The sequence below is a fragment of the Microcaecilia unicolor genome, chromosome 1 (genome assembly GCF_901765095.1).
Source record: "Microcaecilia unicolor chromosome 1, aMicUni1.1, whole genome shotgun sequence".
NCBI classification, from domain to species: Eukaryota; Metazoa; Chordata; class Amphibia; order Gymnophiona; family Siphonopidae; genus Microcaecilia; species Microcaecilia unicolor.
Genome location: NC_044031.1, coordinates 509,997,602 through 510,021,791, shown reverse-complemented (window position 1 = coordinate 510,021,791; position 24,190 = coordinate 509,997,602). Strand labels below are relative to the sequence as shown.

The following is a 24,190-nucleotide window of genomic DNA, read 5'->3' as shown; positions in this document are numbered from 1 at the left end:
CGTTAGTCTTTACTAAATTTGACTATTGCAATTCAGTTTATGCAGGTATTAAGCAGTCTACTAAGAAAACTACAAACTGCACAAAACACAGCTGCCCGCCTTATATATAGATTGCCAAATTATCTCCTCTTCTTAAGGATCTACATTGGTTACCTATCAATGAAAGAGTTTCATTTAAGCTCTGTGTTCTTGTTTATCAGATTCTTCGTAGTATCTTACCATCTTATATGATAGATTTCATTAAGTTATCACCACGAAATGCCACCTCATCTTCTAGAGAATATCTCATATTACATTTTCCAAGTTGTAAAAACAACCTACAAAACTATCCATAATGCTAATTTTTTTCCCAACGTACCAAACTCTGGAACTCATTACCCAAGTATATCAGACACTCATTTGAATATATGTCGTTTAGAAGTTTACTTAAAGCCCACTTCTTTTGATCTGTGGTCAGCTAATATGAAAAGAATTTTTTTTAATAGTTGTATTCTTGTATTAATATTGTCTTGGAATGCTTCTTAATTTATGTAAGCCATATTGAACCTGAGCTTTCTTTGGAAAATGTGGGGTAGAAATGTCATAATAAATAAATAAATTATGGCTATAGTGAAGCCACATAGATTTACATCAGCTCAAGAGCAGGTGTAAATAAACACAAATTCTATACACGTGAATGCATATATTTTACCATGACCATGTGTATATTGGGTGTCTGCCTGTACTCTACCCAAATTTCTCCCAAGAACATGCCTGCACCCAAGTTGCATACATGTACACAGGCACTCTTGTTGCTGCATGTACTTTTATGTGGGGAGGGTAATTTTATAAGTGGCATGTTATGCATATATATATACACAAAACATTTTTAGTAAAATTACCCCCCGATTATAGACTCCTTCTCACAGACATATTGATCCTTTTGGGTAGCAAAACTGCTTATCTTTTCATAACAAAATTTGACAAAAACAGCACATACCAAACAAGGTTTAATTTGAAGGACAGGACTTCAGTTTTTATAAAAGTGTTTCTTAGAAAAAGAAACTTCTGTAATTCTCCTCTTTGTTAAAAATGATGACTTTCAAGAATGAGAACCTAATGAACCTAATTAGGGCAATGGTACATATTCCTTACCAATTTTTCAGGATCTGAAGCTCCAGAAGCTGCAACTCTAAGCTCAAGTTCCTTTTCTCTGGAAAACCAATACAAATGGGCTTATGAGCTTCACAGGTCTCTTATATTAATATGTATAAGGAAAGAAGCCCCCCCCCTTCTATATGAATCTTATTCCTGGAAGAACTCTGTGCCATTCTGCAAAACACAACTTGCCTGTTTACCTTGGCTATGCTCCAGCCTAGCAGCAAGCAGAGCCAAAGGCAGCAGAGGTAATCAGCAGCAGCAGCCCAAGCATGCAACCATAAAAAGGACCATCATAAACCTAGGGGGGGGCCAGCACACATACAGAAGTAGCAAGATCAGCCAGCAGGGGACAGATAAGGGCAGCGGTGGCAAGAAGACTGGTCTTAGGATGGAGGTAAAACAGCGGCAAAATAAATGAACTAGCTGCAGAAAGAAAGAGGACAACTGATGAAGAGAGAGAGAGGAGCCGCCAATGGGGAGGTGACAATGAGAGTCAGAGAGGCTAGGGGTTAGAAAGAAGAGACCAATAGAAAAAGTTGTAGGAAGAAGATGAGTGTGTGTGTTGGGGATGCCAGGGGAGTGAGTTTGATGAGAAAAGGGAGTGAGAATGGTGGTAGAAGAACAAGAATAGAGTGGTAGTGGGAAAAGGGAGCAATAGCAAAAATGCTGGTGAGGAAAATACAGAAGATATGAGGCTAATGGAGGTGAGCCAGTAAGAGAAGAGAGAAGACAGACAGGGGGTGTGGGGAGATAAATGGCAAGGACAAGAATTAGAAGACTCCAGGAGGGATTCTAATTCAAACAGATTTTTAAAATTCTATGTATCTTGAGTAATTTTATCTGCATTGATATTTACATTAGTTATTGCTGTGTTACTTCTACAAATATGCATAATTTTTCATTATTATAAAGTAATTATTTTGGTCCTGAATTCCACAAGGCAGAGTTTCTCTCAAGCAGCAAGTGAATGGGTGACAGTGTAAGCATCATAAAAGAAAAAACAAACAGCTTTATGTTAACAGACATTATGATGGAAATTTTCCAACTGCCTGCATTTTTGCAAAGTCCATGGTTAACTTTTACCCATCTTTTGAAAATTGCTTAAATAAACACCTTGCACCTCCTTTTTTTCTTGAATATTTTTTCTGAGCAAAACTTCTGAAAATACAAAAGACCGCTGTTACAACCACTACCCCTGGGAATTCTTCCACACGTACTTGTACTAGCTATTGAGATAGACATGGGGAAGCCACTGCTTGCCCTGGGATTGGTAGAATGGAATCTTGCTACTATTTGGGTTTCTGCCAGGTACTTGTGACCTAGATTGGCCACTTTGGAAACAGATTACTGGTCTGACCCAGTATGGCTATTATGTTCTTTCGGCACACCAAAATCTATTTACCCATGTAAATGGCTATTCACGTGTGTTAAATTGCTAATTGGAAAACTGTAAACCCAGTATATGAGTAAAAATATGATCCACCATGTTTGCACTTTCATTGGTATTTTAGTGGAGGCATTCCCAAATCTGGAGAGAAAACAAAACATACAGGCGGTTAGCTTGGCAGAGTTTAAAAAGGGGTTAGACGGTTTCTTAAAGGACAAGTCCATAAACCGCTACTAAATGGACTTGGGGAAAAATCCACAATTCCAGGAATAACATGTATAGAATGTTTGTACGTTTGGGAAGCTTGCCAGGTGTCCTTGGCCTGGATTGGCCGCTATCGTGGACAGAATGCTGGGCTCGATGGACCCTTGGTCTTTTCCCAGTGTGGCATTACTTATGTACTTCTTGCACATTTGAGCCAGAAAAATATGTACGAGTCTCTTCAGATAAGTGAAAGTTTGCATGTAAAAACAATCCATGGACTTTGTACCAATGGAGGAAGTTTAAAAGTTGCCTTCTACAAAAGCACTCCATACAACTTTAGCAACAAGGAAATGGAAAGTACATGCACCTCACTGTGGTACCATCCATGTGGGCAAAGTTGCTTACTTGTAACAAGTGTTCTCTAGCAGGATAACTTGCCAAACATGTTGAAGTCTTCTTAGCAGAATCAATCAACACAGAACATTTCCTAGAGAGCTTTGGAAAGGCCTAGAAAGATCTTATAAGCACAAGCAAAATATCTACCCACCCATCATTAAATAGGGTCCAACTAAACTGAACATATCAGCTTATAGCAAGTCAACTTCATAAGAGAAAGAAGGTGGATGTGTAGCCCGTTATCCTGCTATCCACAGAGAACACTTAACAAGTAAGCAATTTTGATTTCTCCATGGATAAGCAAGATTAATCAGCAGTCTGAGCTGCCTTCCTACTAAAAAAGGGAAAATAACAGCAATAAAGCTGTCAAACTTTAGCTTCAGTGAAACCCATTATATACTTTATATTCCTCCTTTTTTTTATTGAACAGGTGTGTCATGAGCAGGGGATGCAGGAAAAACTCTAATCTGAACGGATAAAACAAGTCTATTCCTCTAATACCCTTAATATTATTAGGCTGGCAAAACCTACTGTTACATTAGGAGTTTGTTTCTAGACAGCAATGGGAAGTAAATGTGAGGATCAAATTCTATGTCATAGCTTTGCAATTCTCCATGGAGGTTGCACTGAGATGGGTCACAAATGCTGCTGTAACTAACACTATGAACCTTGACATGTCTTTCTAGAGTCAAACCTAAATAGGTGTAACTAAAGAAGATGTAATCAGCAAGCCAACAGGAAGTAATTTTGGTTACAATAATTGTGAGTCTGTTGGGCTCAAAACAAACAAAAGGTTCTTGGCCAGACCTTCTATGAGTGTTGAACCACTCCAAATACAAGGCAATGGTTCTCTTAGATTAAACCCATGCAGTGCTTTCTCACTTTTATGAATGATTCGCCTGAAGGAAACATAGGTAGTATGACTGGCTGGTTAAAGAGAAAGGCCAGCACTACCTTAGGCCAATGGGACAGCACCCCACCCTTTTATGATGCAACTTAGTATAAGATGGATAAGTAACCAGAGCCTCCAGCTCACTGACCCTGTTGACTAAAGTGACTGCCCCCAAAAGTACAACCTTCCTGGTCAAGTACCTGTGCTCAAAACAGTTCAGAGCTCAAAAGGGTTCCAAAACAAAGTCCCATGACAGAGCAGGAAAGCTTGATGTGAAGTGACTCTTTAAATAAACCCCAAATAAATCTGACAACTAGACATGGGGCTTCTTAACAGCATATTTTCAGAAAGTTTTTGATAAATCCCTCATAAGTGACTCCTCAGAAAATTAAAAAGCCATGAGACAGGAGACAAAGTTCTGTTGTGATTTAGGAACTGGTTAATGGATAGAAAACAGAGGGTAGGGTTAAATGGCCATTATTCTCAGTGGAGGAGGGTGAATAGTGAAGGACGCAGGGATCGGTACTGGGACCGGTGCTACTTAACATTTATAAACAATCTGGAAATTGAAATGACACGCGATGTGATTGAATAGTTTTGTGTCATCTGCAAATTTAAAGTTGTTAAAACACAAGTGGACTGTGGAAAATTGCAGAAGACCTCAGAAAACTGGAAGACTGGGCATCCAAATTGCAGATGAAATTTAATGTGGACAAATGCAAAGTGATACACATTGGGAATAATCATCCAAATCCTAGTTACTTGATGCTATGGTTCCACCTTAGGAGTCAGCACCCAAGAAAAAGATCTTGAAGTCATCGTAGACAATGAAATCTTCTGTCCAGCGTGTGGTGGCGGCCAGAAAAGCAAACATGATAATAAGAATTATTAGGAAAGAGATGAAAAATAAGATGAAGAATATAATGCCACTTTTTGTGATTGTACCTTTGGCATAAGCTATAAGGGCTCATCCCCTGATTTCTGGTGTCAAATGGAGAGGGGAGGAATATAAACTGCAGTTATTTGTGGTTTTCTTACCATTACCGATCCCTCCATCTCCCAGGAGCGGTTGGATGTAGAGCTGCGACACTATGGAGCCTTGTCTGGCTTTAAGATCAATATGACAATCTGAAATTTTAAATGCTACTATGCCTGCGCTGACATGCAAGGGCTGAATCCCTACTGCTGGGCTCCAAACCAAATTTGATATCTGAGAGTTGCATTGAAGGATCGGTTGAAGGTACTTAATTTGTCCTGGCTGGGATGAATAAGTGGTCAGGAAGATACTTTTGCATAAACTGTTATATCTATTTATGGCTTTACCCCTGCCTGTTCTTCAGATACTTTTTGTAAAGCTTAAGAGAAGGGTGTTTAAATATATTTAGAATAAGCGCCCACCTCAAGTCAGGGCCCGAGCTTTGTATCATCTGAAAAGGCAGGGGGTATAGCTATGCCAGACTTTTTTCCAATATTATCGAGCAGCCCGGCTTTGAGTTGTGACCGAGTTGTTATGCATACGTAAGGTCTGGGTCCGTATGGGACAGCACTGACAGGGATCTCCATTGTTGTGGGCTGTCCCGTAGCTTTCTGCCCCTAGCTGTTGGCCTGTATTAAGAGACTCCTTGTAGAAACTGGAGGTCCCCTAAGGACTTGGTACATAGTGCGTAAATACTTTTTCCCAGATAGAGTGTGAATTCTGCAAACAGCTATTCATTTTGCACCAGGCTTTGTACCAGCTCAGTTGGATAATGTATTCTCTCAGTGAGAATCTAAAGGGTTATATAGTTTGGGTCAGATTTGGGAGAAGGGGGTTATCCTATCTTTTTTGGAGCTTGGAGGAGGAATATGGTTTACCTGCCCACCAAAGTTTTCATTATCAACAAATTAGGAATTGTATTTCTATAATAGCTTAAGTGGACCGTGGCCTGGAGGAGACATTTTTTGAAAAGGCAACTGGGGGGAGGGGATGTATATATAGATTGTATCAGGCTTTGCTGTTATCTTATTCTCATATAGACTACTATGCTGAGAAGTGGGAAGAGGATCTTGGGCTGACCTATGAAAAGAAGCAATGGGAATTAAGTTTCAAGTGTTTATTGAACGTATCGGTGAGCAGCACTTTGATGGAGAATGTATACAAAATGCTTTATTGCTGGTACTATACCACAAGGAAACTTAAAAAAAAAATGTTTGCTATGGAAATGGACAATGTTGGAGGAACTGTGATAAAGCAGGTGACATGTACCATATTTGGTGGGCCTGTCCCGTTATCCAACCATATTGGCAGTCTGTTATTCAGTCTGTACAACAGTTTCAGAGCCTCTCATATCCACTGAAGGTGGAACATTGTTTATTTCATCACAGGCCCATTGGGATTAAACCACCATAAAAATTTGTCACATGTGTTCACTACAGTTTGGCTGGTTCTGGTGGCCGCTTGGAAACAGCCAGAAGAACCTGAAGTGGCAAGGTTTTTACAAAAGTTGGACTACAACTGTCTAATATTTGAATTAACAGCAGTAAAGAATGGGCTATTGATGCCTTTTCTAAAGGTCTGGGCTAATTACCAGATTTGGAAGACACACAACGGTGACTGCTCCAAATCTTAATGGACCGGACTTCTCATCATGCACTGATACTTCGGGGGGGGGGGGGGGGATTCTGTGTGTTTGAGTTGGGTGGGGGAGGTAGGGGAGTGGAAGGTATTTGTTTTCTGGTTGGTTTCTTGTATTTTGCCATGCTGCATTGCTTGTATTTAGCTTGGTCTGTTCAATAAAATCTTTAGAAAAAAAAAAAAAGAATATTTTAATGCCTCTGAGTCGCTCCATGGTGCAACCTCACCTTAAGTATTGCGTGCAATTCTGGTCACTGTATCTCAAAAAAAAAAAAAAAAAAAGCAAAATTAGAAAAAGGTTTAAAGAAAGGTGACCAAAAGGATAAAGGGGATGGAACTCTTCTCATATGAGGAAAGGCTAAAGAGGTTCGGGCTCTTCAGCATGGAAAAGAGATGGCTGAGGGGGGATATGATAGAGGTCTACAAAATCCTGAGTGGTTTTTTTTTTTTTTTTTTTACCTCTTTCAAAAAGTACAAAGACTAGGGGGACACTCAATGAAGTTACATGGTAATAGTTTTAAAATGAATAGGACAAAATATTTTTTCACTCAGAGAATAGTTCAGCTGTGGAACGTGTTGCTGGAAGACATTATAAAGGTTAGCGTATCCACATTTTAAAAAAAGGTTTGGGCAAGTTCCTGGAGGAAAAGTCCATAGTCTGCTACTGAGATACATATGGGAGAAGCCCTGGGATCAGTAGCATGTATCTTGCTACTATTTGGTATTCTGCCAGGTACTTGTGATGGAAGCAGGATACTGGGCTAGACCAATCGGTCTGAGCCAGTATGGCTATTCTTTTTTTTTTTTTTTTTTCTTTATTGGGTTTATTAAAGAAATTACACAGATTAAACAAGTGCATCAACATTATTAGCATCAAAATAAGACAAAGATATCCATCTTATACTCTAAAAGTCTCTAAACTTATATCCCTTCTCTACATACCCAACTCCCTCCCCAACCCATCCCTCCACTTCCTCCCAATCCCCCCCCCCAATCAAGAATCCAGCACTAGAGGGTTGTGATGAGGACCAAGTGACATAAGAATCCCAGACACGATGATATACCAAAATGTGTCCATTGTGCAGGGCAGTCAGTTTAGACATCAGATGCAGATAGTCCAATTTGTGCAAAACTACGCTAAGCCCAGGTATGGTAGGGTGTTTCCATACTGCTGCCAAGACCAGTTTACTAGCCACAAACACCTAAGTGACTAGCTGATGGATAGGAGACTTCACTCCAGGTGGCTTAACATGCAAAAGACAATGGTCTATCTTCATACGGTAAGAAGTCTTAGTTAAGCTCAAAACAAATTTCAAAACATTAGTCCAGAATATTTGAGCTTGGGGACAAGTCCACCAAGCATGACGCATATCACCCACTAACCCACATTTATGCCAACAGAGCAGAATTCAAATGAAACATTTTAGTCACTCGCTGAAGAGTATAATACCAGCTATAAAGTATCTTACAGCCATTTTCTACTGATACTTTGAGTAAAGATTTAAACACCTTCTCCAATTGCGCAAAATTATATGAGATCCAGTATTTTGTCCCATTTTAACAGATAATACATGATGGGTTTCTGATAGGAGAGGAGAGCTTTATATAATCTATAGATACTCCTCCCCCCCATCATAACACACTCTAGAGAGGACTCAGCTAGGCTTAACTCCCCCTTTACCCTTCTAAGTATAAAATCTTGAAGCTGATGAAATTAGAATACCTGGGAAGTGGGGATTCCATACTCCTCCGGTAAACTCTCAAATAAAACCAACTCTCCTTCCTTCCATAACTCACACAAACCAGAACATTCCCAGGAGCGATAGCAAAGATCTACCACCCCACCCCCCATACCAAAGTGCGGGGCAAACCGAATGTACATGTGCATGAAATATGTACGAGATGGAAAATATTTCTCTCGAATCGTACTCCAAGTGGAAAGAGGCCATCGCACCAGGGGTGGGGCCTTCTGGAGTACTGCTCGTAGGAGCCAGCCAGGCAGCCAAGGTATCGCTCGCAATGGGTAAGGACCCACTCAAGATTGCTCAAGAATTTGGACCCTGTGACCAATCAGCCAAAATCCACAGGTGCGCTGCCTGATAGTAAGTCAAAAAAGAGGGAACTCCCATTCTACCCTGTGCACGTAGTTGGTACATTACCTCCCTACGTACCCTAGGAGGCCGCTTTTTCCAGATGAAAGAAAAAAAAACAACCTTTCGCTACAAACCCTTGAAGAATTTATCAGGTAGGGAGACGGGGAGTGCCATAAACAAGTAAAGCAATTTAGGGAGTAAAATCATTTGACCGTATTAATGCGTCCCAACCAAGATAATGTCAACCCCTCCCAATGCTCCAGTTCCGAGAACAACTCATGCACCCTAGCAGGAAAATTAGCCTCATAAACCATCCAAATGACGTGTCAAATTGACCCCTAGGTATCTAATAGTTTTCTATGCCAACGAAAGGGGAAGCTAGCCCGTAACACAGTAACCTGTTGAATCGGCAGACTGATGTTTAAAGCTTCCGATTTGGCCATATTAATCTTAAAACCAGATACCTGACCATACTTCTCCAGGGTAGAAGACACCGCCAGAAAGGAGATGCTCGGCTCTGTTAGTACTAGCAATATGTCATCCGCAAAAAGGAGAATCCTAGATTCTATCTCCCCCTGCTTTAGTCCCTTAATGTCGGCATGTGCACAGATACAAGTTCATTGGCCAATGCAAAAAGTAGGGGAGACAAGGCACATCTCACATCTCTGCCGTGTACCCCTAAGCAATGAGAATGGAGAAGAGCACCGGCCATTGACCCGCACTGATGCCTGGGGAGTCGTATATGTAAGATGAAGCCAGTGAAAGAAACTACCTGTGACACCCACCTTAGAGGACAGCAAATAAAAACCGCCATTGCACCCTGTCAAAAGCCTTCTCAGCATCAAGTGTCAAAAGGCACAGGGGGGTCCCAGAGCTTGGAGCACGATGTAATAGATGAAGTGCTCTACGTATATTATCAAAGGTCTGACGCCCTTGAACAAAGCCAGCTTGATCTTCATGGACCAAAGATGGAAAGTGAGGCTGTAACCGGGTTGCCAAGATCTTAGTAAAGATTTTACAATCCACTCCTAAAAGAGAGATAGGCCTATAGGAACTGCAAAGTTGTGGATCTTTGCCAAGATTGGGCAGAACTGTTATATCTGCTAAACTCCAGGTCTCCGGAAGCGAATGTCTCTCCTCCAAGGAATTAAATACCTGTAAAAGCAACGGGGCCAAACGTTTACCGAAAGTTTTATAAAATGTATTTGTGAATCCATCCGGTCCCGGGGCCTTGCCAGGAGCTAGCGCACGGATCGCTTGAGAGACTTCATCTAGCTCTATAAGCCTAGATAACATTAATTGGACTCCCTCTAAAGTGTAGGAAGGGTTACTTGATCAAGGTAGGCAGAGATAGATTCCCCAGATGGATGAGTCTCGGGAGTGTATAACTTTTCATAAAACTGCTTAAAAAGGGACTGCAAGCTAGCCGGGTCTGAGTGCACTACCCCCGTATCATCTTTAAGGCTAGTAACCTGTGCCCGAGCAGTGTACTGTTTAAGTTTGTGAGCCAATAGTCTACTAGCCTTATTTCCAAATGAAGCTGGCGAACTCGCTGAAGTTGTTCTGATATATCTGCTAGTTGCAACTGGTACAATTCTTGTCTAAGTTTATGTGCTTGATCTAATAATGAGGAAGGAGGCTGAGAAGCCTGCCCATGAAGTGACCCCTCTACTGCTTTTAATCGTTCTCGCGCCAGATTTTCTGCTTTAAAGCGTCCATTCGCACGTGGGCTCCCAGTGCTATCAAATGACCACGCATCACTGCTTTAAGGCCCTCCCACAGTATCCTGGGCAACACTTCCCCATTATCATTAAGCTGAATATACTCCTTTATCTGCTGCTCAAGTTGGGAAACATGGCCCATATCTGCCAATAATGCGTCATCTATGCACCCTCATGGGGGGGGGAGGGGGGGTCCTTAATGATACAACAGGACACAACTATAACAAAACTGGGGCATGATCCGACTACGTGCGGGTCACAATTTGATGACTATGGACACATCCAGGGATCAAAGCATCCCCCAGCCAGAAATCAATATGCGAGAAGGAACTGTGCACTGTAGAGAAGTATGTATAATCTCGTTGAAGCGTAAGTCAATAAGCTGCCACCTTGTAAGAAAAGCATGGAGCAACCCACGATCGCGTTGAGCATAATGTATTGTTGGTGTAGAGTTATCCAATTGTGGATTGAGCGTAAGGTTAAAATCTCCCCCCACCAGCAGAAACCCCTCCCTGTACTTTAATAGTAGCTAATCCAACTGGTGAAAAAAGTCCCTATGGTCTGCATTGGGACAGGAGTGGAGGAGTGGCCTAGTGGTTAGAGAACCGGTCTTGCAATCCAGAGGTGGCCGGTCCAAATCCCACTGCTGCCCCTTGTGATCTTGGGCAAGTCACTTAACCCTCCATTGCCTCAGGTATAAACTTAAGATTGTGAGCCCTCCTGGGACAGAGAAATATCCAGTGTACCTGAATGTAACTCACCTTGAGCTACTATTGAAAAAAGTGTGAGCAAAATCTAAATAAATAAATATATGCTCAGCAAGGTGTATCTCTGGTCTCCTAGTGAAAAGATTAACGATAAGAAACGCCCCCACCCCTTTATCTCTAATAATATTCTCAATGCCCCATGGTCGTGAGTCATTAAATGCGATCAGGACACCCCGGTTCTTTGTATTATCATGATTGGAAGCAAAATATATATGTGGGTATCTCTGGTGACGGCAAAGATATTCATGTGCTGGTTTCAAGTGTGTCTCCTGAATGGGAAAATTAGGTTCTTACCTTGGTAATTTTCTTTCCTTTAGTCATAGCAGATGAAGCCATTACGTATGGGTTGTGTCCATCAACCAGCAGGGGGAGATAGAGAGCACTCGACTTTTCACAGTGCCTCATGGTCAGCCAGCTCCACTGCCTCTTCAGTATTTGAAGCTTCCAAAGCAGTATGGCAAACCGCAATGGGAATAACATGAACTTTCCTCACAGCGAACGATGGCCCCTTAACAAGGGCATGAACTCAAAAGGAGGGAATGAACACATCCTCCTGGAGGGAATAAACTCGTCCTCCTTATTGTATAACTGGAGGGGATACACGCAACCTCCTGGAGGGAATAAACTCATCCTCCAAAACATAAACTGGAGGGAATGGACTCATCCTCCTATAAGTGAACATGAATACTGAAGACTGTTTTCCAACTTTCTCCCAAGGAAGGAACTTCAGGAAACAAGAACAGAACCTGAAACAGATTCACAGCATACAGACAATCATACAGGGAGGGCTCATGGCTTCATCTGCTATGACTAAAGGAAAGAAAATTACCAAGGTAAGAACCTAATTTTCCCTTCCTTGTCATCAAGCAGATGAAGCCATTACGTATGGGATGTAACAAAGCAATCCCTATATAGGGTGGGAACAGGTCACACCACGCGCTAGCACTTGTGCTCCAACACCCGCATTCCTCCTAGCAGCCACATCCAGCCTGTAATGTCGGGCAAAAGAGAGCTTAGAAGCCCATGTTGCTGCACTGCATATCTCTTGACGAGAGAGTGCTCCAGTTTCAGCCCAAGAGGAAGAAATCGCTCTGGTAGAATGCGCCTTAAAGGCTACAAGCGGAGACCGGCCAGCAAGCAGATAAGCTGAAAAGATAGTTTCTTTGAGCCAGCGGGCAATAGTGGCTTTAGACGCTGGAGACCCTCTGCGAGGACCTGATAGCAAAACAAACAGATGATCATAGATCCTGAAAGAGATAGTAACTCGCAGATACTGCAGCAGAGTCCTGCGCACATCCAACAGGTGCAACTGCCCAAAAGATTCTGGAAACTCCTCCTTATCAAAGGAGGGCAAGTAAATAGGCTGATTTAGGTGAAACGCTGAAACCACCTTAGGCATGAAGAAAGGCACGGTCCGAACCGTGACCCCGGACTCTGAGAATTGCAGAAATGGGTCTCTACAGGACAGTGCCTATAGCTCCGACACCCGTCTCGCCGAACTAATGGCCACAAGAAAAACGGCCTTTAGTGTCAAATCTTTCTCCGATGCTCGCCGAAGCGGCTCAAAAGGAGAAGCCTGCAGGGCCTTCAAACTAGCCCCAGGTTCCAAGCTGGACAGGGTGCTCGCACGGAAGGCCGGAGCCGAAGCACCCCACTAAGAAACCGTGCCACATCTGGATGAGCAGCTAAAGACACGCCTTCAACCTTACCACGAAGGGAGGCCAACGCTGCCACTTGCACCCACAGGGAATTATAGGCCAAGCCTTTTTGTACACCATCCTGCAAAAAGTCCAGAATCGGCAAGACATGAGCCCGCATGGGTGTGATCGCTTTTGAAGCACACCAAGACTCAAACTGGCGCCAAATCCTGGCATAAGCCACGGAAGTGGAACGCTTGCGGGCCTGCAGGAGAGTGGAAATGACTGTGTTTGAATAGCCTTTGTCCCTCAATTGCACCCTCTCAATCGCCATGCCATAAGACTAAAGCGGCAGGCATCCTCCATGGCTACCGGGCCCTGTGACAACAGGTTCGGTACTAGAGGTAAAGGAAGGGGAGCCTCCACTAGCATCTGTCGGAGGTCCGCATACCAAAGCCTCCTGGGCCAATCCGGGGCGATGAGGACCACTTCTCCTGGGTGCAGCCGAATCGGCAGGAGTACGCGCCTATCAAGGGCCACGGAGGGAACACATATGTAGGCCCGGAGGCCAGGGCTGAGTCAAGGCATCCAACCCTGCCGAGCAAAGATCTCTCCGTCTGCTGAAGAAGCAGGGGACTTTGGCATTTGAACTTGTCGCCATTAAGATCCATCACGGGCTTGCCCCATTTGGCACATATCTGCAGGAATACTTCGTCTGCTAGTTCCCATTCTGCTGGATCGATCTGATGCCTGCTTGGATAATCGGCTTGCACGTTGCTCTGACCTGCAATGTGAGCTGCCGAAAGAAACTGAAGATGCAGCTCGGCCCAGTGGCAAATCTGTTCGGCCTGCGCGGCCAGTGCTCTGCACTGAGTGCCGCCTTGTCGATTTATGTAGGCCACTGCTGTCGTGTTGTCCGACATCACTCTGACAGCCAATCCTTCCAGGGTCACTTGAAAGGCCAGAAGCGCCTGAAACACCGCTTTCAACTCCAGGCGGTTGATGGACCACTCCGACTCCTCGGGTGTCCATAGACCCTGGGCATGCTTCCCCTTGCAATGTGCGTCCCAGCCCTTCAGGCTGGCATCTGTCACCACTAGACACCAATCGGGGAGCGCCAGCGGCATTCCTCGCCGCAGCATGCTGTCTGAGAGCCACCACTCCATGCTGAGTCGGGCTGAAGGGAGCCAAGAAAGTCTGCATTGATAATCCTGATAAACTGGAGACCATCTTTGAAGTAGGGAATACTGTAGAGGTCTCAGGTGCGCTCTCGCCCAGGGCACCACTTCCAATGTGGCTGTCATCGATCCCAGCAGCTGGACAATGTCCCAAGCTCGCGGGCGGGGCATCCTCAGAAGCAGACGGACCTGATTCTGAAGCTTGCACCGCCTTAGCTTGGGTAGGTATACATAGCCCGAGTCTGTGTCGAACCTGGCCCCCAAATATTCTAGAGATTGCGAGGGGGTCAGGTGACTTTTGGCCATATTGACGACCCAGCCTAGAGATTGAAGTACTGAAACCACTCTGGCTGAGACCACTCTGGCTTGATAGCTCTCTGTTACAGAGTCTGCTCTGATGAGCCAGTCGTCTAGGTACTGGTAAACCCTGATACCTTCTCGCCTGAGCAAAGCAGCTACTACCACCATTACCTTCGAAAAGGTTCAGGGAGCTGTGGCGAGGCCAAAAGGCAAGGCCCGGAACTGGAAATGTTTTCCCAACGCCGCAAACCTCAGAAACTTCTGGTGCGGGGGCCAAATTGGTATGTGCAAGTAAGCTTCTTTCAGGTCTAGAGACATGAGAAACTCTCCTGGCTGTACCGCAGCAATGACGGAGAGCAGGGTTTCCATGTGGAAATGCCGCACTCTCAGGGACTTGTTTAATTCTTTTAAGTCCAGAATAGGGCGAAAAGACCCACCTTTTCGCGGCACCACAAAGTAGATGGAGTATCGGCCGTAGCCGTGTTTGGCGGGAGGTACCGGGGACACGGCCCCTGACTGAATCAGAACCGCATCGGGATTCCACAAACACGTCTCTTACTGGGGCGTTGAATTCTATTCTGTAGCCATCTCTGATCAGGTCCAGAACCCACTGATCTGAGGAAATATTGGCCCACTCCTCGGCAAAGATGTCCTCCGATGACAGGAAGCGAGGAGGGGGCCGGCGCACCATCATTGAGAGGGTCACCCCTGAACTCCAGGCCTAGAGCCGGTGGCTGCGGAACGCTTGTCCGAGCAAAAGGAGTTCCTCTGCTGAAAAACGGGCACGAGAAGTGAACCCAACAGAACGTCCCGGGCGGTACCTTCTAGCTTCACGGAAGCGAGGTCTATAAGAGGAGTGGACCGCCTGGCCCTTGGAGGAAGGCCTCGGCCTATCTTCGGGCAAGCGCTGGGGTTTAGGATCTCCCAGGCCTTTAACAATTTTTTTTCCCAACTCCTCACTAAATAGGAGAAGGCCTTGAAAGGGCAACTTCACCAACCTTTGCTTAGAGGCCATGTCCGCTGCCCAATGTCGTAGCCAAATAACACAGTGAGCCACCACTGCTACTGCCATTTGTTTAGCCGAAGCTCTGACAATATCATAAAGGGTATCAGCCAAAAAGGATAAGGCCGACTCCAGCCGCGGAGCCACATCCGAGAAGGGCTCCGCTCCATCTCCGGGCTGTTCCACTGCCTGCTGCAACCACGCCAGGCAGGCTCTAGCAGCATAACAACTGCATGCAGACACCCGAACAGCAAGACCTGCAATTTCAAAGGACCGTTTAAGTGCTTCTTCCAGCCTACGGTCTTGTATATCCTTCAGGGCAACTCCTCCTTCCACAGGGAGGATAGTTCTCTTTGTCACCGCAGTGACTAGGGCATCTACTTTAGGCCTTGCAAAGCGAGCCAAATGCTCCTCATGCAGAGGGTATAATTGCCCCATAGCCCTGGAAACTTTCAAAGGTCCCTTGGGGTCAGCCCACTGAGCAGAAATAAGCTCTTGGATGGAGTCATGCAAAGGAAATGCTCGAGCAGGCTTTTTGGTACTAGCCATCCTAGGAGTCACAGAGGAGGCCGTGCCACTGTCAGGCTCTTCAATAGAAAGAACCTGTAGGGCATCTGAAATAAGCGCTGGCAGCTCATCACGGTGGAAAATCCTCACCGCGGAGGGATCATCCAGATCCTGTGGTAATTCTGCACCTGACTCTGGCTCCTCAGACCACGAAGGCCTGCCAGAACTCTCCAAATCCTCACAGCCTGACCACGGGGGGGGGGGGGGGTGGAAAGGAGGTGCACCACAATCTGAAGGGGAATTAGCCCTTCTACACTTTTCTTCAAGTCAATTATCAGGGAAAATAGCCTCAGCGGGCAGTCCCAGGCCAGAATCCACCGGGGGGGGGACAATAGAAGGGGCCTCAGACGACCCTTGAGGGAGAGCTCTTTTCAGCATGTATGCTTTATGCAATAACAACACAAAATCAGGGGAGAAAAACTCACCCTGGGCACCCAGATCCCGTCCAGGGCTAGCCGCTCCCTGAATAGCCTCAATTCGAGGTCCCCCCCCCCCTCGGGCTCAGGGCTCTCCGTCTCTACGGAGGCCGCGCCATGCAGAGAATTCAAAATGGTGTCCACTGCCAGCTCTGAGCGGGAAGAATCATCGCTCGCCATGCTCGGGCCGTCTCTTACACCTGTACAGCACGATTTACAGAGCGCCGCTGCTGATTTGCGCTTGCCACACCGTGAACAGCCCTTTACATTCTCTGCAGCCATCGCTGAAAACGGCAGGAAAATTCAAAATGGCGGTTTCGCACCAAAAACGACCCGATCGCGGGCCCACCCCGGAGTTAGAAAACACTCTTACCTCACCGGACCGAGTATCACAGCTCCGGTCCCATAGAAGAATCAAAGGAAAACCTCTGTTCCATTTTTTTTTTTTTTTAACGCTGTGAGGAAAGTAGAGGTAATAAGAACTCCGGAGGCTCAGATGAGTGGGAAAGGCAGGGAAAGGCAAACCAATGTGCCTGCATCCACTGAGTGGGAAAGGCCAGGGAAAAGCAAGCTAATATGTCCACATCAACGGGGGCATGGGTAAGGCAGGGAAAGGGCTAACCTATGTGCATTCAAAGTGAAGCTGCTATAGCCTCTAACACCCCGGCTAACAACTGGCAAGCCAGGAGCCACCCCAGGCAGATTTTTGATGGAGCTCGAAGAAGCTGCAGCCACCCTGCTTGGGGAGATAGAGAATACTGAAGAGGCAGTGGAGCTGGCTGGCCATGAGGCACTGTGAAAAGTTGAGTGCTCTCTATCTCCCCCTGCTGGTTGATGGACACAACCCATACGTAATGGCTTCATCTGCTTGATGACAAGGAATAAAACTATATAAACCTGGAGGCGAATGAGCTTGAGAATCATGGGCACGAGAATGGTGAGTGCAGTCTCATTCAGTTGGATGCAGTACTTGTTACACAACCAATAAGTCCAGCAAATCACAGAGCATGGAACGCCTTAGTTTTATCAATCTGAGCGACAGCTGGAGCCACTGACTTGTCCATTAAGGGATCAAACACCCCGTTAAAATCACACACACACACCCCTCAAAAAAAAAGAAAAAGAATAGGAAGACCCTCAAATTCCTGGAGAGAATGGAGAAGTCGGTCATAGAATTTGTTTTTATCATGAACATTAGGGGCATATATGTTACAAAAAACATACGTGCAACTATTAAAGGTTAAATGGAGTACGACATACCTGCCCTCACTATCTGATAGCACTCGATAGCTAGTGGCATCCAACCCTTTAAGTAACAAGATAACCACTCCTGCCTTTTTTCCCCAAAGCAGGGGAGCCATAGCATGCCCCTACCCACTATTTGACTGGTTTGTTCTGTTCAGTGGAGGTTAAATGTGTTTCTTGCAGAAATGCTATAGATGCACGATGTCTGTTTAGGGCTGTTAGAATTTTTTGCCTTTTAATGGGTGAGCTAATACCTCCCTGTGGCGGTACAGGGGATTTTCATGCTTGCGATTTGTATTACTATTTTTATGACATTTTCTCTTTCAGTGTATTTCCCTTGTTTGGCCAGCTGGAGGTCTGACCTCTGCATTATAGAGATCTGTTTACTACTTAGCTTACCTTCCCTGAGGGAAAGAGGAAACCCCTGGGGGAGAGTAACCTACAGTGCCATTGGCCAGAAATCCCCCAGTGTTAATACTTTGGGCCCTGATTGGCTCTGAAGTGCAAAATCCAGCCAGAACGTGCTGGAATTCCCAGTCTTAGAATGGGAGTGTGGAGAGTAAAGACATCTGCACTGAGACCCTGTTTAAATCCTGTGAGCAGTTAGTTTTCCTGAACTCCCCAGGTACTACTTAGGTAGTAAGAAAGTGCTTAGCTAATTTTTATATTGATTCCTGTAATTTTATACCTGTTATTGTTTGCTGTTTACACCTTTTCACTGTTCTACCTTTTTTATGATAATAAACCTAATAGTTTGTTAGCTCTGTTGTCTTGGACTAAGAATCCTGGTGGTTTGTGTTCTTGGTCTATGGGTGTTTTCTAGGAACTGTGGGACCCCTGGGATTGTGGCCCCAGTGTCCTCAGAAACCACTGGGGAAATAACTTGTGGGTGGGAGACTCGCTCAGAGGCAAGTGGGACCCGGCAGGAAGGTGGGGAGGGGGGGTATGCCAGTGTAGGAAAAGGTGCACAGGTGTGAGCGGGCCTGGGCAGTGCTGGGATACATCCTCTAGGAGGCTGCAGGATTAACCTCAAGTGGGTCTAGATGTAGTGCATACGTGTTAAGTGATACTCCCATATTCCAAGCCATCAATTTAAAATTATTAATTTATCCCTAGTACCAGAAAGAGAACTGAAAATGAGAAAAAAAAAATCCAAACACCAGGGAGAATGTCCCAGCCTCCACTCTCCCTGGGCCTCCACTCTCCACGGGTACCTCGAAAGTCAAGTAGCCATATGGTGTGTTTGAATCAGGATGTCCACCCTCCCCTTCAAAACCCCCCACCCTTCCCTCTCCCAGAAAACAGAGAAAAAAATCCACAAAAAAATAATGACACAACTGAGGCAAGACCCTTTCACCCCATCCCAATCTCATACCTCCAGCCCACATCTATCCATAAACCTGAAATCCCCACAAGAGGGCCGGTCTGTGTTGACAGACACAGCACCACAATCCATCCCACTATCCGTTAAAATACATAACCCCCACCCCTTCCTTGCAATATAACCATAGCCAGAACGGATAGTAAACCACAATGCAACAGTAAAGCACGCAAGAATTATATAACACAAAAAGTAGAACATCTGTCATTGTCAAGATCCTGCAAGTATATGAACCACAAGTTGAATGGTTTCTCAAAGTGGGTCCAAAAAATATTTACCATGGGATCATGCTGAGAGGATCTCAACACACTAGACATACGACCCTGGTGTCTCTAGATCAGATGGTGAAGGAAAGACAGAGAATCCCAGTCCAATAAAAGATCTCCCAAACCAAAAGTGACATGGCATAACCACTGTAGAAGTTGGAGCAAAATGCTGAGAAACAACATCTGTTAGTGAAGCAGAGGCCTTGCACACCCCTGCAGAGCCTCAGCAAACTCGGCCTGCAAGAGAAGAATAAAGTACTCCGAAGGTTCTAACCATCAGGAAGTCACAAGAAGTGTATCCATCCCAGCGGGTGCTGAATCCCCCCGTCTCCCAAAAGATTACGAGTGTAGAATCCTATACACACACGAATAATCAGGTCTCCATACAGTGGTGGAAATAAGTATTTGATCCCTTGCTGATTTTGTAAGTTTGCCCACTGACAAAGACATGAGCAGCCCATAATTGAAGGGTAGGTTATTGGTAACAGTGAGAGATAGCACATCACAAATTAAATCCGGAAAATCACATTGTGGAAAGTATATGAATTTATTTGCATTCTGCAGAGGGAAATACAGTGGGGGAAATAAGTATTTGATCCCTTGCTGATTTTGTAAGTTTGCCCACTGACAAAGACATGAGCAGCCCATAATTGAAGGGTAGGTTATTGGTAACAGTGAGAGATAGCACATCACAAATTAAATCCGGAAAATCACATTGTGGAAAGTATATGAATTTATTTGCATTCTGCAGAGGGAAATAAGTATTTGATCCCCCACCAACCAGTAAGAGATCTGGCCCCTACAGACCAGGTAGATGCTCCAAATCAACTCGTTACCTGCATGACAGACAGCTGTCGGCAATGGTCACCTGTATGAAAGACACCTGTCCACAGACTCAGTGAATCAGTCAGACTCTAACCTCTACAAAATGGCCAAGAGCAAGGAGCTGTCTAAGGATGTCAGGGACAAGATCATACACCTGCACAAGGCTGGAATGGGCTACAAAACCATCAGTAAGACGCTGGGCGAGAAGGAGACAACTGTTGGTGCCATAGTAAGAAAATGGAAGAAGTACAAAATGACTGTCAATCGACAAAGATCTGGGGCTCCACGCAAAATCTCACCTTGTGGGGTATCCTTGATCATGAGGAAGGTTAGAAATCAGCCTACAACTACAAGGGGGGAACTTGTCAATGATCTCAAGGCAGCTGGGACCACTGTCACCACGAAAACCATTGGTAACACATTACGACATAACGGATTGCAATCCTGCAGTGCCCGCAAGTCCCCCTGCTCCGGAAGGCACATGTGACGGCCCGTCTGAAGTTTGCCAGTGAACACCTGGATGATGCCGAGAGTGATTGGGAGAAGGTGCTGTGGTCAGATGAGACAAAAATTGAGCTCTTTGGCATGAACTCAACTCGCCGTGTTTGGAGGAAGAGAAATGCTGCCTATGACCCAAAGAACACCGTCCCCACTGTCAAGCATGGAGGTGGAAATGTTATGTTTTGGGGGTGTTTCTCTGCTAAGGGCACAGGACTACTTCACCGCATCAATGGGAGAATGGATGGGGCCATGTACCGTACAATTCTGAGTGACAACCTCCTTCCCTCCGCCAGGGCCTTAAAAATGGGTCGTGGCTGGGTCTTCCAGCACGACAATGACCCAAAACATACAGCCAAGGCAACAAAGGAGTGGCTCAGGAAGAAGCACATTAGGGTCATGGAGTGGCCTAGCCAGTCACCAGACCTTAATCCCATTGAAAACTTATGGAGGGAGCTGAAGATGCGAGTTGCCAAGCGACAGCCCAGAACTCTTAATGATTTAGAGATGATCTGCAAAGAGGAGTGGACCAAAATTCCTCCTGACATGTGTGCAAACCTCATCATCAACTACAGAAGACGTCTGACCGCTGTGCTTGCCAACAAGGGTTTTGCCACCAAGTATTAGGTCTTGTTTGCCAGAGGGATTAAATACTTATTTCCCTCTGCAGAATGCAAATAAATTCATATACTTTCCACAATGTGATTTTCCGGATTTAATTTGTGATGTGCTATCTCTCACTGTTACCAATAACCTACCCTTCAATTATGGGCTGCTCATGTCTTTGTCAGTGGGCAAACTTACAAAATCAGCAAGGGATCAAATACTTATTTCCCCCACTGTAAGTATTTGATCCCCCACCAACCAGTAAGAGATCTGGCCCCTACAGACCAGGTAGATGCTCCAAATCAACTCGTTACCTGCATGACAGACAGCTGTCGGCAATGGTCACCTGTATGAAAGACACCTGTCCACAGACTCAGTGAATCAGTCAGACTCTAACCTCTACAAAATGGCCAAGAGCAAGGAGCTGTCTAAGGATGTCAGGGACAAGATCATACACCTGCACAAGGCTGGAATGGGCTACAAAACCATCAGTAAGACGCTGGGCGAGAAGGAGACAACTGTTGGTGCCATAGTAAGAAAATGGAAGAAGTACAAAATGACTGTCAATCGACAAAGATCTGGGGCTCCACGCAAAATCTCACCTCGTGGGGTATCCTTGATCATGAGGAAGGTTAGAAATCAGCCTACAACTACAAGGGGGGAACTTGTCAATGATCTCAAGGCAGCTGGGACCACTGTCACCACGAAAACCATTGGTAACACATTACGACATAACGGATTGCAATCCTGCAGTGCCCGCAAGGTCCCCCTGCTCCGGAAGGCACATGTGACGGCCCGTCTGAAGTTTGCCAGTGAACACCTGGATGATGCCGAGAGTGATTGGGAGAAGGTGCTGTGGTCAGATGAGACAAAAATTGAGCTCTTTGGCATGAACTTAACTCGCCGTGTTTGGAGGAAGAGAAATGCTGCCTATGACCCAAAGAACACCGTCCCCACTGTCAAGCATGGAGGTGGAAATGTTATGTTTTGGGGGTGTTTCTCTGCTAAGGGCACAGGACTACTTCACCGCATCAATGGGAGAATGGATGGGGCCATGTACCGTACAATTCTGAGTGACAACCTCCTTCCCTCCGCCAGGGCCTTAAAAATGGGTCGTGGCTGGGTCTTCCAGCACGACAATGACCCAAAACATACAGCCAAGGCAACAAAGGAGTGGCTCAGGAAGAAGCACATTAGGGTCATGGAGTGGCCTAGCCAGTCACCAGACCTTAATCCCATTGAAAACTTATGGAGGGAGCTGAAGCTGCGAGTTGCCAAGCGACAGCCCAGAACTCTTAATGATTTAGAGATGATCTGCAAAGAGGAGTGGACCAAAATTCCTCCTGACATGTGTGCAAACCTCATCATCAACTACAGAAGACGTCTGACCGCTGTGCTTGCCAACAAGGGTTTTGCCACCAAGTATTAGGTCTTGTTTGCCAGAGGGATCAAATACTTATTTCCCTCTGCAGAATGCAAATAAATTCATATACTTTCCACAATGTGATTTTCCGGATTTAATTTGTGATGTGCTATCTCTCACTGTTACCAATAACCTACCCTTCAATTATGGGCTGCTCATGTCTTTGTCAGTGGGCAAACTTACAAAATCAGCAAGGGATCAAATACTTATTTCCACCACTGTATATGTGCAGTCACACATATGACTGGTCCCTGACAATCGCGAAACAAATGCCTGAGCCTCTTCAAGTTTATTATAGAAGGTAGTTTAACTTCCATATATCACCCTCAACTTTGCATGATAACGGAGAGCAAACTTGATTTGTTTTGCATATAATGTAGAACAAATTGGAGCAAAACTCTTGCGCAACACTTGAACATGAGCAGAGAAATCTTGAAAACACAAGATTTTGGTGTTCTCGTAATATAGTGTATTTTCAGCACAAACAGATTGCGTGATGAGCTGTTTATGCACAAAGTTTAATACCCAGAAAATCATCACTCGTGGGTGAGCCACATCAGGTCTCCGAGCTCCCAGTCTATGTACTCATTCAACTTTAAAGCAGTGAAGCTGATCTTCTAGCTGTAAAATCTTCGGAAGTCATGTCTCTAAAAAGCCCACCAGGTCCTTTCAGCAAGAGATTCAGAAAGACCTATCAGTCTTAAATTGTTTTGCTTTGAGCAATTTTATAAGTCATCTACCTGCTGTTCCAGCTCCATTATTCATTTAATAAGTTGTTGGTAGGTTTAAGTCGTTTGCTGGGCCTGATCCTCTAGCACACTGATTCTCTGGAGGTGAGCATCTAATTCTAAACTAATGCTGTTGAGCCATTTGTGAGCTTCCTCAGCCCGGTCATAAATATATTGCAGCTTTTTATCTAATGCGGCTTCCACTGTGGCAGTTACTTCAGCAGTAATCTCCACCAGCCATGTGGAGCCAAACGTAGGGCTCGGTGGTGATTGCTGATCTGCCATATTTGCATATATGGGGCGCTGCTTATCCTGGCCTTTCCCTAGCAATCGTGAAGTCATCCCAGAATGTAGCATTTCCACATTTCTCCCAGAGGTGATCACAATGGGTATTCGAACGACGGAGCATATCAATGGATAAAAGCTGACATTTTAGCAGGACAGAGAAAGGTGCAGAGAAGCTATGCTAATCAGTGTCTGCTCCTACCCGTTGCGTCACATGACCCCCATACACTGCCTCCATTATATGCAAATCTCTTTCATGCATATTCATTGTGGATATTCTGAAAATCTGACTGGCAAGGGGGTACTCCAGGACTGACCTGCGAAACACAATTACACCATCCAGTGATCATTGCATGATAGATGATCATTAGCCACAACATCAGAAACAATCAGTACTAGCATTTCAATATTTTTGAGGTGCCAAGACAGGATCAGGTATTTCTTTGTCCAACTTGTTCTCAAGAACAAGTGAGGAAAAAACTTGAAGAATCTATATATGAGGGGACATCTTCCTGCATAACCAAAGGAGAAGTACCAATAGCTCTGGCATTTATTTATCAAATTTATAGACCGCATAATCTACAATTCTTAACGGTTTACAAAGAACATTCACATTAT

At 45.0% G+C, this 24,190-nt stretch overlaps 1 protein-coding gene across 3 annotated transcripts in view; it reads right to left on the bottom strand.

The window, feature by feature from the left end:
• CSPP1 (centrosome and spindle pole associated protein 1) overlaps positions 1-24,190 on the bottom strand; it is a 370,862-nt gene that overhangs the window by 188,145 nt on the left and 158,527 nt on the right. For all 3 annotated transcript variants that reach the window (XM_030215269.1, XM_030215277.1, XM_030215287.1), the window contains one exon: positions 1,135-1,192. In XM_030215269.1, coding sequence (XP_030071129.1) covers positions 1,135-1,192 — 58 coding nt within the window. The remainder of the gene's footprint in view (positions 1-1,134; positions 1,193-24,190) is intronic.